The sequence below is a fragment of the Pinus tabuliformis genome, chromosome 9, assembly GCF_031772625.1.
Source record: "Pinus tabuliformis cultivar Carrire ecotype Pingquan chromosome 9, CPIR1, whole genome shotgun sequence".
NCBI classification, from domain to species: Eukaryota; Viridiplantae; Streptophyta; class Pinopsida; order Pinales; family Pinaceae; genus Pinus; species Pinus tabuliformis.
The window spans coordinates 834129488-834145781 of NC_142307.1; the positions used below are offsets into that span (position 1 = coordinate 834129488).

The 16294-nt window shown below is 35.8% G+C and overlaps 1 protein-coding gene across 1 annotated transcript in view; it reads right to left on the reverse strand.

Moving 5' to 3' along the window:
- Positions 1 to 7922: 7922 nt before the first annotated feature.
- LOC149151370 (putative proline transporter 2) overlaps positions 7923 to 16294 on the reverse strand; it is a 56652-nt gene continuing 48280 nt past the window's right edge. Inside the window, exons 6-7 of the mRNA XM_089438461.1 lie at positions 8436 to 8651; positions 7923 to 8347 (exon numbers count right to left, since the gene is read on the reverse strand). Coding sequence (XP_089294587.1) covers positions 7967 to 8347; positions 8436 to 8651 — 597 coding nt within the window. The 3' untranslated portion in view covers positions 7923 to 7966. The remainder of the gene's footprint in view (positions 8348 to 8435; positions 8652 to 16294) is intronic.

A 16294-nucleotide genomic window follows, 5' to 3' on the forward strand; every position in this document is an offset into this window, starting at 1 on the left:
TATATAATTAATTGATGAGTGATTGGAGATTTCCATAGTTTTTCATATTGATAGAGATTTCCTCAATAATATTATATAATGTATGTGATCCGTCCAAGGTTTCAGATGGGATCTTCATCTATCATCAAGGACCAAAGAGAACCTTGTGATGATGGATGGAGATCCCATACGAATCACATACTTTACATAGTGCTATTCCGGAAATCTCTATCAATAATTAATTGATTTTTATAAATCTATTGATTTACATGAAATTATTAAATTTTAAAAAATATAAATATTTTCATTAATCCACTCTTTAATATTATATTTGCATCTGTTTAATATTATATCTTATTCATCAAAGATCATGTCAATTCTTTGAATGTTAGCGCAATTGTCAACGCTTATGATATTATTCATCAAAGATTTTGTAAGTTCTTTCAATGTTAAGGACAATTCTTTCAATGTTAAGGACAATTCTTGATGTCGCAGTCTAATCAAATTGCTTTTTTGCCTTGAAAATCATGGAAATTATGGCAATATTTTGATATTCGGCAAGGTAAATTTAGGTTACAACTGTCAAACTTCAAAATTTTGGGTGCTCTAGAGGTTTTTGATGGCGTTGAATCCATTTCCACCATAAAAAACATGATTCAAACACAGCGAAATTTCTAGAATTTTTTTCCCCAAATTCAGGCCACTTTTGGGGCAATTCCTCCCTCTCTATAGACGACACCCTAGTCAAATTTGTGAATTGTGAAGGGTAGTAGATAAGGGAGCCCTTCTATTTATGAATATATTGTTTTGGGATTATGAACATTAAAACTAGCAATTGCCCCAAAAAGTGCAAAGAGAAGCAGATAGGTTTTTTAAATTGAAAAATAGTATGATAAACGCATTTTTAAATATGTATGCCATATACTATATATATTGACAAATTTAAATTTTATATAGATATTATAAAAGATGATATTTTAGTTTTATGGATCTTTATTATATATAATAAGTTGTACATATTTATATATAATTGTTTAAATTATATATATATATATATATATATATATATGTGTGTGTGTGTGTGTGTGTGTGTGTGTGTTCAAATTAAAAACACCAATTTGATATACTTGTAATAAAATATTTCAATTAAAATGATTAGATTATAAAATCTACTTTCTAAATTATATTATTAATTAATACTTTTTTTTTCTAAAAATTAATTAAAATTTATTTACAATGTATTTTAATTTACATATAAATGCTCATATATAATCCAAATAAAAATACAGAATAATGAAATTTTGTAAGGAAGATTAAGCCTTGGATGAACAAAGGCATAAAAAGGTCATAAAAAGGCAAGGTCGAGGAATAAATACATAGAGAGTGAGAAGTGGAGAGAGAGGGGAAGTGACAAGGGAGAGATGGAGAGAGTGTGTGTATGTTTGAGGGTGAGATAAAGAGACAAAGAAGGAGAGAAGGGGGGAGAAAATTAGAGAGAAGGAGAGAGGGAGGGATATAGTAACATAGTCGAAGGGTGAAGAGAGAGAGAGAGAGAGGTGGGAGAGAAAGGAAGAGAGAGGATGTGAGAGAGTGGAGAGAAGGACGGAAATAGAGATGATATTGGAGGGGGAGAGAGAGGGAGGTAAGAATAAATACATAGAGAGAGAGGGAGTGATAAGGAAGATGGAGAGAGAACAACAGGAGGAAATCGAGAGAAGCGGGGGAGAGGGAGGGAAGGTGAAGAAAGAGAGAGAGGGAGAGGAAGAGGGATGGATAGATAGATAGATTAGAAAAAGAGAGCGTATGTCTTGGGGGTGATATAGAGAGACAAAGGGAGATATATATATTGATGGAAGGTGAAGAGAGGGAAGAAGAGAGTGATGGAGAGAGGGAGGGAGGGACAAAGAGATTGATAAATATGGAGTGAGAGAGTGTGTGTGTTTGGGGGGGTGAGATAGAGAGACAAAGAAGGAGAGATGGAGGGAGATATAGATATATATGGAGGGCGGAGAGAGGGAATAAGATTGATTGCACTAAATGCATTGATTTCAATGTAGATGAAAATTTCTAATCTTATTTGATTGCTTGCACTAGATGCATTGATTTTAGTGTAGATGGTGATTTCTAATGATATTTGATTGTTTGCACTAGATGCATTTATTTCAATCTAGATGACTTCTAATCTTATTTAATTGCTTGCACTAAATGCATAGATAGCAGTGTAGATGGTGATTTCTAATCCTATTTGATTGCTTGCACTGGATGCATTGATTTCAATGTAGATGTTGATTTCTAATTATATTTGATTGTTTGCACGAGATGCATTTATTTCAATGTAAATGATTTCTAATCCTATTTGATTGCTTGCACTAAATGCATTTATTTCAGTGCAGATGGTGATTTCTAATCCTATTTGATTGCTTGCACTAAATGCATTAATTTCAGTGTAGAAGTTGGTTTCTAATTCTATTTTCTTACTTGCACTAGATGCATTTATTTGAGTGTAGATGTTGATTTCTAATCCTATTTGATTTTTTGCATTAGATGCATTGATTTCAGTGTAGAAGTTGTTTTCTAATCTTATTTGATTGTTTGCATTAGATACATTGATTTCAGTGTAGATGTTGATATATGATTTTATGTAATTGGATGTATGATGGTATATTAATTTTAAAGTGATTGGATTAACAATGTGCATTGATTTCAGTGTAAGCGCAATTTTTTTTTGGCATTGCACAATGATTTTTGTGTTATAATGATTCAACTTATTAATATTGGAGAGCAAGAGAGAGAAGGTATGATGTTTACTACAACAACTCGAGCTAAATATTTAAATGGTTTATGATTTTAATTGTCATTTTCATATAATGTCACGCCCCTACACCTACGATAGTCTTCCAACCGCTTGTAGCAAGGTGCGGCACCACCGAACGCTTTCTTTTTAACAATACTAACATTCGTGGACTACGCCTACTCCAACATTAACATACTTAGTTTGTGTTTCGCAACCAAGTAAAAGCATTATCCTTTATACTTTAATGAAGCCCATACTCATTCATTATCCATATGCAATTAACCGAGAACAACAATTGCAAACAAGTATAAAGGGAGGGGCAACTCCCGAAAAGTCTGCCCAACAATATATTATAACAGTTTCTTCAATAATACATCATCAAGTATACTTGGCAAAACTCCAAGTCTATACTTAGAATAATTACAACACAGGCTTAAACTGCCTTTACAACATCCATGCCAACCTTACACGGTAGGAGGGTGCTCACCCGAGACACCTAGAACTCCCCCTTAAGTCTTGCACGATTCTGCACTTATTCCGCACCTTGAACACACCTTGTCCACCCTACGACTGACTCACGGTAATCTGGAGCACACCTCACAAGTGGAGCGCATGAGATATGCGCACTCCTCTTTATTTCTGCGCACTTCCTTTACCCCTGCGTCCTTTGCGTAGAAGATGATGCGAAGTTCATTGTTTTCAAATGAGCTTTCATGCTCCCTTACTTATATGCATCCATCGTATGTTTTGGAGGGGGTGTGCCACCCCATGGCCGACCCCACAATCTACCACGCATGCCCACAAGCCACTCCATAAGTCGGCCTTGCAAGCATCGTTCACCATTGCTTATAAGTGTACGCTCAACACTTAGTCGTTTTAGTGTTATCCCATAACGTCGCATTATTTCCGCACACCGTCGCATTGTCGTTTCGTCCGCCGTTCAGCGCGCCCGCGCGCCCGTCCGCGCGCCTGCCCGCACCCGCGTGCACGACCTTGCCCGGCGCCCGTCGCACTTCAGCTCGGAGGCCTTACATCCTCCTCCACCTGAAATCGTTGTCGTCCTCGACAACATATCATCCCGGTAGCTCTCCACCAAGATCATCATCATCCAGGATGTCGACCTTTCTACACAAGGCAAACATCCTTGCAACATATGTAGAGACTCTTTCTCCACTATGTCTCGGCCTAGTGACCACTGCCACCAAGCTCACCATACCAAAGTATGTATCTCCATAATCCATGCTCAGGTCCATGGAAACTCCATCCATCTCATCTGCAACATGTTGTCCATGTGTGTGTCTCCTCCATATGAAGAGATCATCTCATCAACCAACTCTCGATGTGCCCCATTCAGGTCCATGAAGCCTCTTCATCATCTGCAATGTGCCATCCTCAAGTCTCCATAGAAACAAGTATGCACTTGTCTCATCTATCCATGTGTAAAAAGTAGTTGAGTCTCGGCTCAACCCATGCCCAAGTCAAGGCATCATCATCATCGTAACTTCATCACTTCAAAGTGCCTCATACTGATCCTCTACATCAAGTCACTCTTCCAAGCCATGCCCATACATGTACTTTGAAAGTATGCATCCCATACTGCATCAAAGTCACCTGACCTCAACTCCTCAATGCATTAGATCCTCTAAGTCCACCATGTATGAAGTCCCTAAAAGTCACAACAATCTCATGTCATCATGAGCTCCATGAGTCATCTCCAACCAACATCTCCATGTAGTAGGAATGCTCCATAATCTGCTCACAACTCCATCCAAGTCCATGGCCTCGTTGTACAAGAGTGTACAACCTCTCCATCACCTCATAAGTAATAAGTCTCCATGTCACACCAGCAAATCCATCTGCACAACATCCTTGTCTTGGCACTCCTCATTGGATGTCCATGACACCTCTACAAGTGCTCCCACATAATGTCCCTGCATAAGACTGCCATGCTCCATGCCTCCAACCTGATGTCCATGACTAAGTTGCCCATGTAGTCCAACCAAGTAGACTCATCACAACCATCAGCCATCCTCATCCAAGCTGCTACAATCTTCGGTTTAGTGAACTCGGTCACCCAACCATATCATCATCATCACGAGTCCCTTCCATCATAGCTCCTCCACCAAAGTGTCCACCAAGACTACCTCTTGGTCTCGGCCATGAGAAGTCCACCCAAGCATCATCACATGTGTGCCCTCCTCAACCGTCCATGAGTCATGCCGGGCACTTAGCCAAATCTCCATGTGGCTAAAGCATGACCCAATCCTCCACAACGATCATCAAGTTCCACCCTTGTCTCGAGTCCTTGCACCTTTCATCACAAGGTCACAAGCAACCCCAACAAGCCCTGCAACAATCGACAATCCCTGCTTCTCCATACAAGGTTCCATCATAGTCATCCATGGTAAGATGTCCTCTTGCCTTGGCAAACTGGCTTTGCCCTTCCCTGCACATGATCCATCTCTCAAATGCCCAAATGAAACACAAGTATCATCACTTACTTCATCATCATGAGGCTCCTCCATGTGAGTGACCTCATCCATACATGTTGACAAACTGCACGATCCTGGTTCAACTTGATTAGCCTCAAGTTCATCCTTCATCGTAGTCATGTCTGCAACATCTTCATCTACCACGGCTTCCTCTTCCTTGTTAGCACAATCTGCAACTTCATCTTGCTCTATTGTCCAACCAAGTTGAAGAAGTTCTTCCTCAGCTTCAGCCTTCCTCTTCAAGGCTAGGAGATGCCTCACTTCCTTTTGGTTCAATTTTCGTCTTATCTTGAGCTCCTTGAGTTCTGCTTCAATCAAGTCTGCTTCCTCTGCAAGTCGAAGAGCTTCCTTTCTATTCTCATCAGAAATCCCTTCCTTAACCAAGGCACGAAGGGCATCCCTTGTTTCAAACAACCTTTTGCCACATTCTACAAATCCTTGTTTTACTCTTTCTGACTCTTCAAGTAGACTCCCTTCGAATTCTTTGAAGGATGCATAACCCAATTTCTGCAAGATAGACATCTTTACCAAGTCACCTGCAACCTGAACCAGCCCTTGTTCCACTTCGTGTGAAACGGTTTCCTTCACCTGCAAGTACCCTTGTTACTGTCACGAGCAACCTTTGCTCACCAGCTCCAACCGAGCTCTGATACCAACTGTCACGCCCCTACACCTGCAGTAGTCTTCCAACCGCTTGTAGCGAGGTGCGGCACCACCAAACGCTTTCTTTTTAACAATATTAACATTCGTGGACTACGCCTACTCCAACATTAACATACTTAGTTTGTGTTTCGCAACCAAGTAAAAGCATTATCCTTTATACTTTAATGAAGCCCATACTCATTCATTATCCATATGCAATTAACCGAGAACAACAATTACAAACAAGTATAAAGGGAGGGGCAACTCCCGAAAAGTCTGCCCAACAATATATTATAATAGTTTCTTCAATAATACATCATCAAGTATACTTGGCAAAACTCCAAGTCTATACTTAGAATAATTACAACACAGGCTTAAACTGCCTTTACAACATCCATGCCAACCTTACACGGTAGGAGGGTGCTCACCCGAGACACCTAGAACTCCCCCTTAAGTCTTGCACGATTCTGCACTTATTCCGCACCTTGAACACACCTTGTCCACCCTACGACTGACTCACGGTAATCTGGAGCACACCTCACAAGTGGAGCGCATGAGATATGCGCACTCCTCTTTATTTCTGCGCACTTCCTTTACCCTGCGTCCTTCGCGTAGAAGATGATGCGAAGTTCGTTGTTTTCAAATGAGCTTTCATGCTCCCTTACTTATATGCATCCATCGTATGTTTTGGAGGCGGTGTGCCACCCCATGGCCGACCCCACAATCTACCATGCATGCCCACAAGCCACTCCATAAGTCGGCCTTGCAAGCATCGTTCACCATTGCTTATAAGTGTACGCTCAACACTTAGTCGTTTTAGTGTTATCCCATAACGTCGCATTATTTTGTCGCATTATTTCCGCACACCGTCGCATTGTCGTTTCGTCTGCCGTTCAGCGCGCCCGTGCGCCCGCCCGCGCCTGTGTGCACGACCTTGCCCGGCGCCCGTCGCACTTCAGCTCGGAGGCCTTACATAATCGATATGAAAAGATGACAAAACTAATAAGGGTGACAATAAGAATAGTAGAAAAAAATAGTTTGAGATTGATCACAATGAATGCTATTTGTAATTGACTACATTCTTATTATTCACATTTTGTATCACTCAATGCTTTGCATTGTCACTTAGCATTCAAAAATTTTATTTCATCATTAAAGTTATTAACAATATTTATCATCTCAACAAACTGAGATAACTATTAAAATTAAAATCACCATATTAATCTCAGACATTTTTAACATATGTAAAATGATTATATTAATATTAGATGTATTTACATATTGTTGATAAAATTAATCATATCTTCCATAGATTTTCCTTGGCCACACACATTGAAACCAACCTAGATCCATTTTAACTCCCGATATATCAAAGGCTGAGAAGGATCAAATCTCTCGAGGTGCAAACCTTTCCTCAAGTTTTTCAATAAAAAAAAAAGGTTACACTTGCGAGAGATTTGATCCTCTCGACGCTTAATAAATCTCAAAATAAATCTACACTGGTTATTATATACACTATCTCTATCCAATATAACCAATAATACAATAATTAAATATATACACTATTCCTATCCAATATAACCAATTTTACAATAATTAAACATATACACACCCATTAAAAGAATAAAAAATATACAGTGTAACAATAAGAAAACACCAACCAAATAATTTTTAATTAAATGTAACGATTCAAACATCTTGATTATCAATATAATTGTTTATAACGTTATCATCCCTAAATAATGTGAGTATTTTGGATTTTTCATGAAGAGGTTTACCGCCAATTATGGTAGTGGAGAGGTATGTTAAATTTTTGTCATGAAAAAGTGTGAAAACTTATATTAACATTGACATACTTATAAACTAACGGTCAGATCTCAGAACTAAAAACTGAAATTAGTTTCTAAATAATGCATGATTTCTACTTAGGATTTAACCCATTTAAATTTTATATGAATTCGAATTCTAGAAAATTTAGACAAACTGATATAAATGGTCGAACATTTAGACCACTCTTCACATTGAATGGGTAAAAATTAAATAAAACGAATAATCTTGATCAGAGATCAGCAAATGCATGGTATGTTTTGGAATCAATAACAATGGAGCGGAGAGCAGCCACAGCTGCTGCTGGTGCCAGGACGCCAAAAAACAATACATTCGCCCAATGCCATGTCTTCCTTAATGCACTCAATTCCTTTCCCCTCACCTTAATGTACATATGGTTAGCGAACACAAATGTCAATGGAATGATGCTGACAGCACCTGTCAAATTTACAAAATCCCCCAGAAATGGAAGTAACGCCGCCAGAAATGTGGTTGCAGTCAGGTAAGTTCCTCTGGCCATCAACCTAATTATCCAATTACGTGCAGAATATGCGCTTTCATTTATTCTTCCAAACTTTGTATCCAAAAATTCGTACATAGGGCTTGCATATACCTACAAACATCGTTACCATAACATTTGTTATAATGTATTCTGGATTTTTGGAAAATTTGATACAGATTTGTTTTTGGGTAAAGCTTACATGAAATGATATTACAGTTTGCAGAAAAGCAGCTGCGTTTCCTAGAGTTTTCATCCACTTTGGGCCATCTACACTTTTGAGAAGATAAGATGAAGATGATGACCCATATGCCCAGTATCCTGCAAAGGTAACGGCGTATACGGGCACAAATCCCACACCGAATTGGAGGTATAGGGCTTTATGCATGTTCCTTACATATGGACGTTTTACTGTAGCCTGGGACAAAAACCATGTCAGTTGGTTGCATGGAAAGAACAAGAGCAAACACTTCAGACAATAATTGAAATCAAGTTGGGCAATTACAGAATTCAAATTCATGTCATCATGGTGCTTTGTTCCAAAACACTATCCAGAGAATATTATATAAAAGTGAAATAAAATCAATGATTATAAATATAGGTAAGATAAATTAAAATAAAAATAAAAAATTAAATAAAAATTAAATCATATAATTGTCTAGTGGGCATAGAATAGATAAGGATGGAAGCTTGAAGTCTGGGCTTCAAACAATTTGACCAATAAAATAAAAAATATTTACCTCATATAATTATGAAAATAAGATTCTAAAATAATAAGATAACACTTACTATAATTGTACATAATGTGTCATTATAAAAAAAATACAAAATGTGCCATGTTTTATGTTTTATTATTTAAAATATAAACAAATAATATCAAAGCACTTTAAAGAAAAAAAAAAAATTGAAGAGTATATATAACTTGATGAGCGAGCTTGCTAAGCCATAGTTAACTATTAATTAAAGATGTTTTATAATACCAAAGAATGTGTTTAGATAATTAGACATGGTATAATTATTGGAATATTATATCTAGTGTAATTATATAAATTAGATGCTAACAAACACTAATAAGAATTTATCCATAATAAACATCAAAACACATACTATATAATACATTTCATATGGTTAAAGATTATAAAATTAACTAAATTATAATTTTGTTTTAAATTATTAGTATTATTAATTATAAAAAGAATTAATAAATGAATTAAACACACATATATTTTAATTTTTATATTAATTAATAATAATAATTTCAAAAATGTTATAATTTAGTTAATCTTTATAATTTTATTATAGAGATTCATACATGTTTTATTGTGAGATTCCTTATTTATAAATAGGTTTTGTTAAAAAATTATAGGTGAATATTATGGTTTATCAATATCACATACTCAAAAAACCATAATTCATTTTTCTCTAAAATATTTTATTTCTCCATTATTCAATTTAATTAAAAAAGAAAAAATGACATAATTACTTTGAAAATAAATCTCAATTTATTCTAAAATAGACATACCCATTAATATAATTATTCAAATTAACTATATATAAATATAGATGTATCTAGAAAATCTCAATATTTTTAGAAAATAATTTAAATATAAATATATAAAAAAAGAGAATCAAAATTATTTAAATATTTATTATAAAAACACTAATATCTTTAAATTTTAGAAAAAACTCCTCCAAAACAAATATTAAATAGTATTGTATATTTATATCACTTTTTATCAGACATTCTAATTTCCAAAATCACAACTTTTTTCCCTGATTTACAGATTTTTTATATAATTTATTTGTGTTTATTTACTATATCTTATTACTATGTTCAAGAATTTTGGATTTTCCTACTTTCCATTATAAAAAAAATATGTTTAATTTACTATGGAAAATTATAAACAATATTATATATTTATATCACTTTTATCAAGCATTCTAAAGTCGCAACTTTCTTCCCTAATCCGCAGATTGTTTATATAATTTGTTTGTGTATTTATTTACTATATCTTATTACTATGTTCATGAATTTTGGATTTTCCTACTTTCCATTATAAATAATAATTATGTTTAATTTACGATGGAAAATTATAAATAATATTATATATTTATATCACTTTTATTAAGCATTTTAATTTTCAGAGTTACAACTTTCTTCCCTTAATTTGTAGATTGTTTATATAATTTATTTATGTTTAGTTACTATATCTTCCTCGTAATGTGGGATAGAAAGAAGTCCCTTTTTGAAACTTTAGTCATTCCAGTTATCTTATATGGATGTGAGGTTTGGAGATCCAGAAGTGTTTTATAACGTATAACCTCAAAATTAAAAGCAACACACCCTATCCGATTCTCCTTATAGAAGTGGGTCTTTCCCCTATCGAGAGCCTAGCTATGACTAGGCTTATATTGTACAAGCACAAACTCAATAACATAGGAGACCATAGACTTCCTAAGTTAGCTTTAAATTCCAGCCAAAACCACCTAAGGCTCAAACGAGGTTGGTATAAAGACACCAGGGCCTAGTTAAACCATTGGGAGATCGACCAGAATGTTGCATTGTGAAACATTAATAACATTAAAAATATTGTTACTTCTAAGTTCAAAGAAAAAATGTGGTGTGAGAAAGATTTAACAGGTAAAAGAAAATTAAGATATTATAAGGAGGTCATCAACCCCACCCTAAAAGATCAAAAGTATATCTCTGTTTTAACTAGCTCAAAGAAGAAAATTAATATAGCCAAGATTAGAACTAACTCTCATGAGCTCCATAGTGAAACGAGTAGTTGGGCAGTTCCTAAAACACCATGGATGGAAAGGTTCTACCATCTTTGTGATAATACGAACATCGAAGATGAAAATCACTTCCTCTTAGAGTGCCCTGCATACAACCACATTAGATCTTAGTTTCAAAATCTTTGTTGCAATACTGACCGTCCTAGCCTTTTACGTTGTCAAAATTACAGTGAGCTTGGGAGGCTTCTCTCCAAGCTTTTTGAGCATAGGAATAAAATATTAAATCAAACTAAATAATTCGTTTCTTTAGGTCCGATAGAGCTCAATGGACATTAACCATCATCATCATCATCAGTATGTTCATGAATTTCGGATTTTCCTACTTTCTATTGTTAAAAAAAATTATATTTAATTTACGAAGGAAAATTAATGAGAAATAATATTTATTTTAAAAATTAGTTTTACAATGGAAAATTGATTAGGAATAATGTTTATTTTAAAAATTAATTTAAGAATCGTTGAAATTTGTTTAAATTTTTTATCGACAACATTCTTTTAAATCAGAATTTGTTACATTTCATATATACCATACTCTCTCTGTAATACTTTGAGTTTCTACAATAAAAAGACTACAACATATTTCCACAATCGAGTATCTCTGTAATTTAAAAAAAAAAAAAAATCTGCTGTGATAGTAGTTCTATTGAGCTTTCGTCCGAAGTTCGGAGGAATTTCGCCAAAGGATCGAAGGGACACCAAGGCTATTGTTAGGCGTGGAAGCCGTTGTGTAAGCCAGAAGAGTGTGAAAGATCTGAGTAGGTTCACCACTGGTTCATCAGGAGTTGGCCATCAACACTAACGAAGAGGCACAGCAAGTTGCAAGCTCGTGACAGGAGCCCCTGCATAAAATTGGTATCAGAGCCAGTAACGTCTGGTTCTTGAGGTTGGTACTCTAAAATCTAAAAGTACTCTTATTTCAGAATGGAATCGTTCAGGAAATCTGTTTCTTTCCGAGAACTTGAAGAGAGAGATTCTCAAGCTGAGGAAAATCCCCTTAGAGAAATGTTTGCTAGTAGTTCCAGTAGAACCCTCAACTCTGCTGAACTTACTTATGAAGAAACTCAGCCCTTTGACCGGTGGGAATTGCCCACAATAACCCCCTCAGAAGTTTATAGCGACTTAGCTCCTTTCCATTTAATTGCTGCTTCTAGAATAAGTATTAAAGAATCTGTCAGTCAAGTTCAAGAAAACTCTGATAGTATCTAGACTATACCTCTTCTTAATCCTAAAGCTTTACAAGACGAAGCAAAGAAGTTAAAGACAAATTATTTTCATTTAGGGTGCATTCGGGTTGGATCAATCCTTTAATCCATAAAGGATTTCATATTTTTGTACTTGCTACTGTAAGAGACATGACGCACAATAAGTATACGGATTCCATTATTGGCGGAATTGTGGCCCCACTGTCTGATGGTCTAGTCTATTTCGACTGCTTCCCAAATTTCTCTGTGTATGTCTATGATGAAACCATTGAGGAAATCCTACAATTGCAGATCCAAACAATGGGGTTTGATATGAAGAAGAAGAGAAATAATATAGCCATACAGACTAAAGCTTGTTTCCGATATACAATACTTTGTGGCCAGCCATCCGTCATACACCTAGTAGGGACTCCAAAGTCTAGTGTTGTGGTAAAAACAGATCCCAAGAACCAAAAGGTTGAACATCTGTTAATCAAATGGGAAGACTTGCAGTTTCTGGAACATTGGGTCGTAAACCATTATAGGCCTCATACTCCTAGAAATATCACCTCTGCAAATATTTCTGAAAATTCTTCCGGTGCAATCATTTCTTTTCCCCGAAGATCCACCATTGACCGCCGTAGAATTGATGCTACTTGTAAGTCTTCAAAATACTACAGAGATCCTTCCACTGTGGATACCGCCTGCTCATCTTCATCTTCTTGTAGACATAACCAATTATATGAATTAGCCCAGCTTGTAAATTACTCTTCTTTAGAAGTAAAATGCCCAGACTATGAAGATGCCATAAATTTGCTTACATTGGCCGAACAAAATGTTCATCTGCATCATAATCCACGAACTGGTATTGCTCCACCTTCTACTTCTATAAATTCATGTCCGAATCCCAAATGCTCTGACATTCCCTTCCCACATGAGCCAGAGCCAGATTCAGACCATGTCCTTATGATACATACAGTTGAAGAAGAAGATCCTAGACTTACTGAAATGATTTGCTTGATGAGACCATCAAAACCAAGATATGGGCTAGGAAAACTTGAGCAATCACAATTGATTCCAGAATGCAGATTTAAACAAATTCCTTCTGACTGTAAAAAGCCTGCAGTTATGGAAATGCATAAGTTCTTTTCACTCATGGAAGGATGCTTGAAGTCAGAAATTAGTGCCAAATGGATGAAAGATATGCTGAATTGGGATTTGTATACAAATCCTCAGGCAGAAGAGTTTGACCAAGCATACACCCCTGAACAAAAGAAATAGTTGGAAACTGTTTGGAAACATTATATGGAAGCAAATAACACTTGCATATCTTTCTATTCATGGAAGGATAAGGTTGCTCCTATAAATGTTTTCACTGGAACCACTTCTAGCAGTACAGTTGATAAACATGGATGGACTGCACTTGATGGATCAAAAGTAGAGACTCCTACTACATTTCCTCCTTATAAAGGAATTATTTTAGGAGAAAATACAAATGCAGCCAAAGCCATTCCTCTGGTCCAAAAAGATGACAATGCCTTGGGCATTGATGGAAGAATCCAAAAAGCCAGCGAACAATTGAATTGGACCAATACTGCTATCAAAGGCCTAGAGATGAATGTAGCAAAAACTGAAGATGTAAAAAAGCAGATAGATGTTGTACAGTCTTCATTGAATAGTGTGAATAGTTGCTTGAATAATTTGCAGTTTGATTCCAACATGACTCGCTCTTATACCAGAGAATCAATAAGCAAGATAGAAGAAGTAGGAGAAAGCTTAGTTGGACACATACGTGTAACTAAGACTCTCCTTACTGGCCTGACAGCAAAAGTTGAAAGGATGCAATTGTCAAAGATTGAAAAGCCAGTTCCAAATGCTTTTTTGGTAAAGAGAAATATTAAAATTGAAAATCCTGTGAGAAATATCCAGAAATTCCCTCTATTGTTTCCTAAAGAGATTGCCTCATCATCAAAAATTGATGAATCAGAACATATCAGTATTGCTTCCTTATTTAAGGAAACAGAGGCAGAAGCAGAAACAAAATAAATAGACCAAAAATCATCAGAGACACAGATTCTTCCAATCTATGAACCTCTGGAACATAGATTTTCTAGATATTCTGCTCCTGATATTGAGGGAAAAGGGAAAATGCCTGAAGCTCATACTTTCTTCCATGACTCTCACAGAGAATGGAACATTGATAACATGAGTATTGGCCAAATACGCCAAATGATAGATTTGTTGTACACTGAATATAAGCTCATGTGTCTCAGAGGCAAATATGAAATAGATGCTTGCAGAAATATCATTCAATGTTTTACAGGTACTCTCCTCAGGTGGTGGGAGACTGAATCCTCTCCTAAATTCATTGAAACCATGGAAGCAGAAGTTCTTAAAGATGAGAAAGGATATGTTATTCACAATCCAGATGGCACTGTCATTAGCAACATGATTGGCGCATTAACATCAATGATTCTGGAGCATTGGTGCGGAAGTGAGACAGAGATAGCCAATAAACATGAGGTTATTCTTATGAACCTCAAGTGCCATAAAATGTCACAGTTTGATGATTTCCATAGAGACTGGATGCAGCGGATCTATGAGGTCAAAGACTCCAAGAACTTGTTATGGAAATAGGTATACCTTGCTGCTCTACCTTCTAGGTTTGTTGATTATATCAAAATGCAAGAAATATTCCAGTTACCATTTGAATCTTACACATGGGGAGAGATATACTCTCATATTACAAAGACATTGGTGAGTCTTTGTACTAGTTCAAAGGTTAACAAGTCTTTGGAAAAATTATCAAGATTACCAGATAAAAAGTCCATCTGCAGCAAGTATGGACTCACAATAGATGATCCTTTGGTTAAAAAGAGAAAGTCCAGAAAGAGAGCCAAAAGAGAATTTAAAGAGACTTTCTACAGAAATAAAAGAAATTACCCAAAGGATAGAAGAAGATATCTCACAAAAGATAAAAATAAGAGATATAAGAAGAAGGGTTATTACAAATATGTCCCAAAGACTCATTATTACAATCCCTCTGATATTCATCTGCACTCTACCAAACAAGAAAAATGGAATAAAATCACTTGTTGGTTGTGCAGTCAGAATGGGCATACAACTTCCATATGTCCCCAAGGAGAAGAATCAAAACTCAATAAAGGAAAGAAAACAGTTGTTTATGCTCAGAAGTCCAAGCAAGTCAAGCAAGAACATTCAAGACATATTTTTTGTCTTAGATGCAAATCCAAGACACATGTTACAGAAATATGCCCAAATCTATCCATCAGAGATACAGCCCAACAGAATCAACTAGAAGAATCTTCTCTTGACTCTTTTCGTTCTACATCAGAAGAAGAATTGCAGGCTAATATGGGCCAATACTATGAATCAGACTCATCAGAATGTTCATGCTCAAATTCAGAAGAGTGTGCTTGTCATGCCTTATATGAAGATGATTCTGAATATTACACCAGCTCCATTGAAGAAGAAAAGCCTAAACCTCCAAAAGAAAAGGTTCTCATGGCATCTACTGAAGAAAAAGCAGAACTGAAGATTTTATCTCAAATAAGGGCAATGGAGGAAGGAGACATGAAGAATCGCCTGATTGAAGCATTCACTGACCAACTGAAAACCAAAGCTTCCAAAGAATCAGGTAAGAAGCCTTTATTCATTGATGCATCTTATGAAAGAAATACTAAATCGTTCCAAATGCACCATCAAAAGCCACGAAAAGTAAGGTCACTGACTCTGGGGGAAGTAAGTGGTGAAATACATCATCTCAAAGCAGAAATCTCTGCAATTAAAGTCCAAATTGCAGAAATACAAAAAGGAAAACAAATTACAATAAAGGAAAAAGAAAAAGATGAGTCCTAGAATCCTACTGCATATCACCAAGAAATACAAATTGCTAAAGGAATGCAAGACCCACATTTTGGATTTAAAGATATGAGGTTATTCACAATCACTTATCAGCAACACCATGTCAAGGTAAATATTTGCATCCAAGGGAAAATTGTTCAAATGATTGCATTATTAGATTCTGGTGCTGATATTAATATCCTTAACATCAAGAATG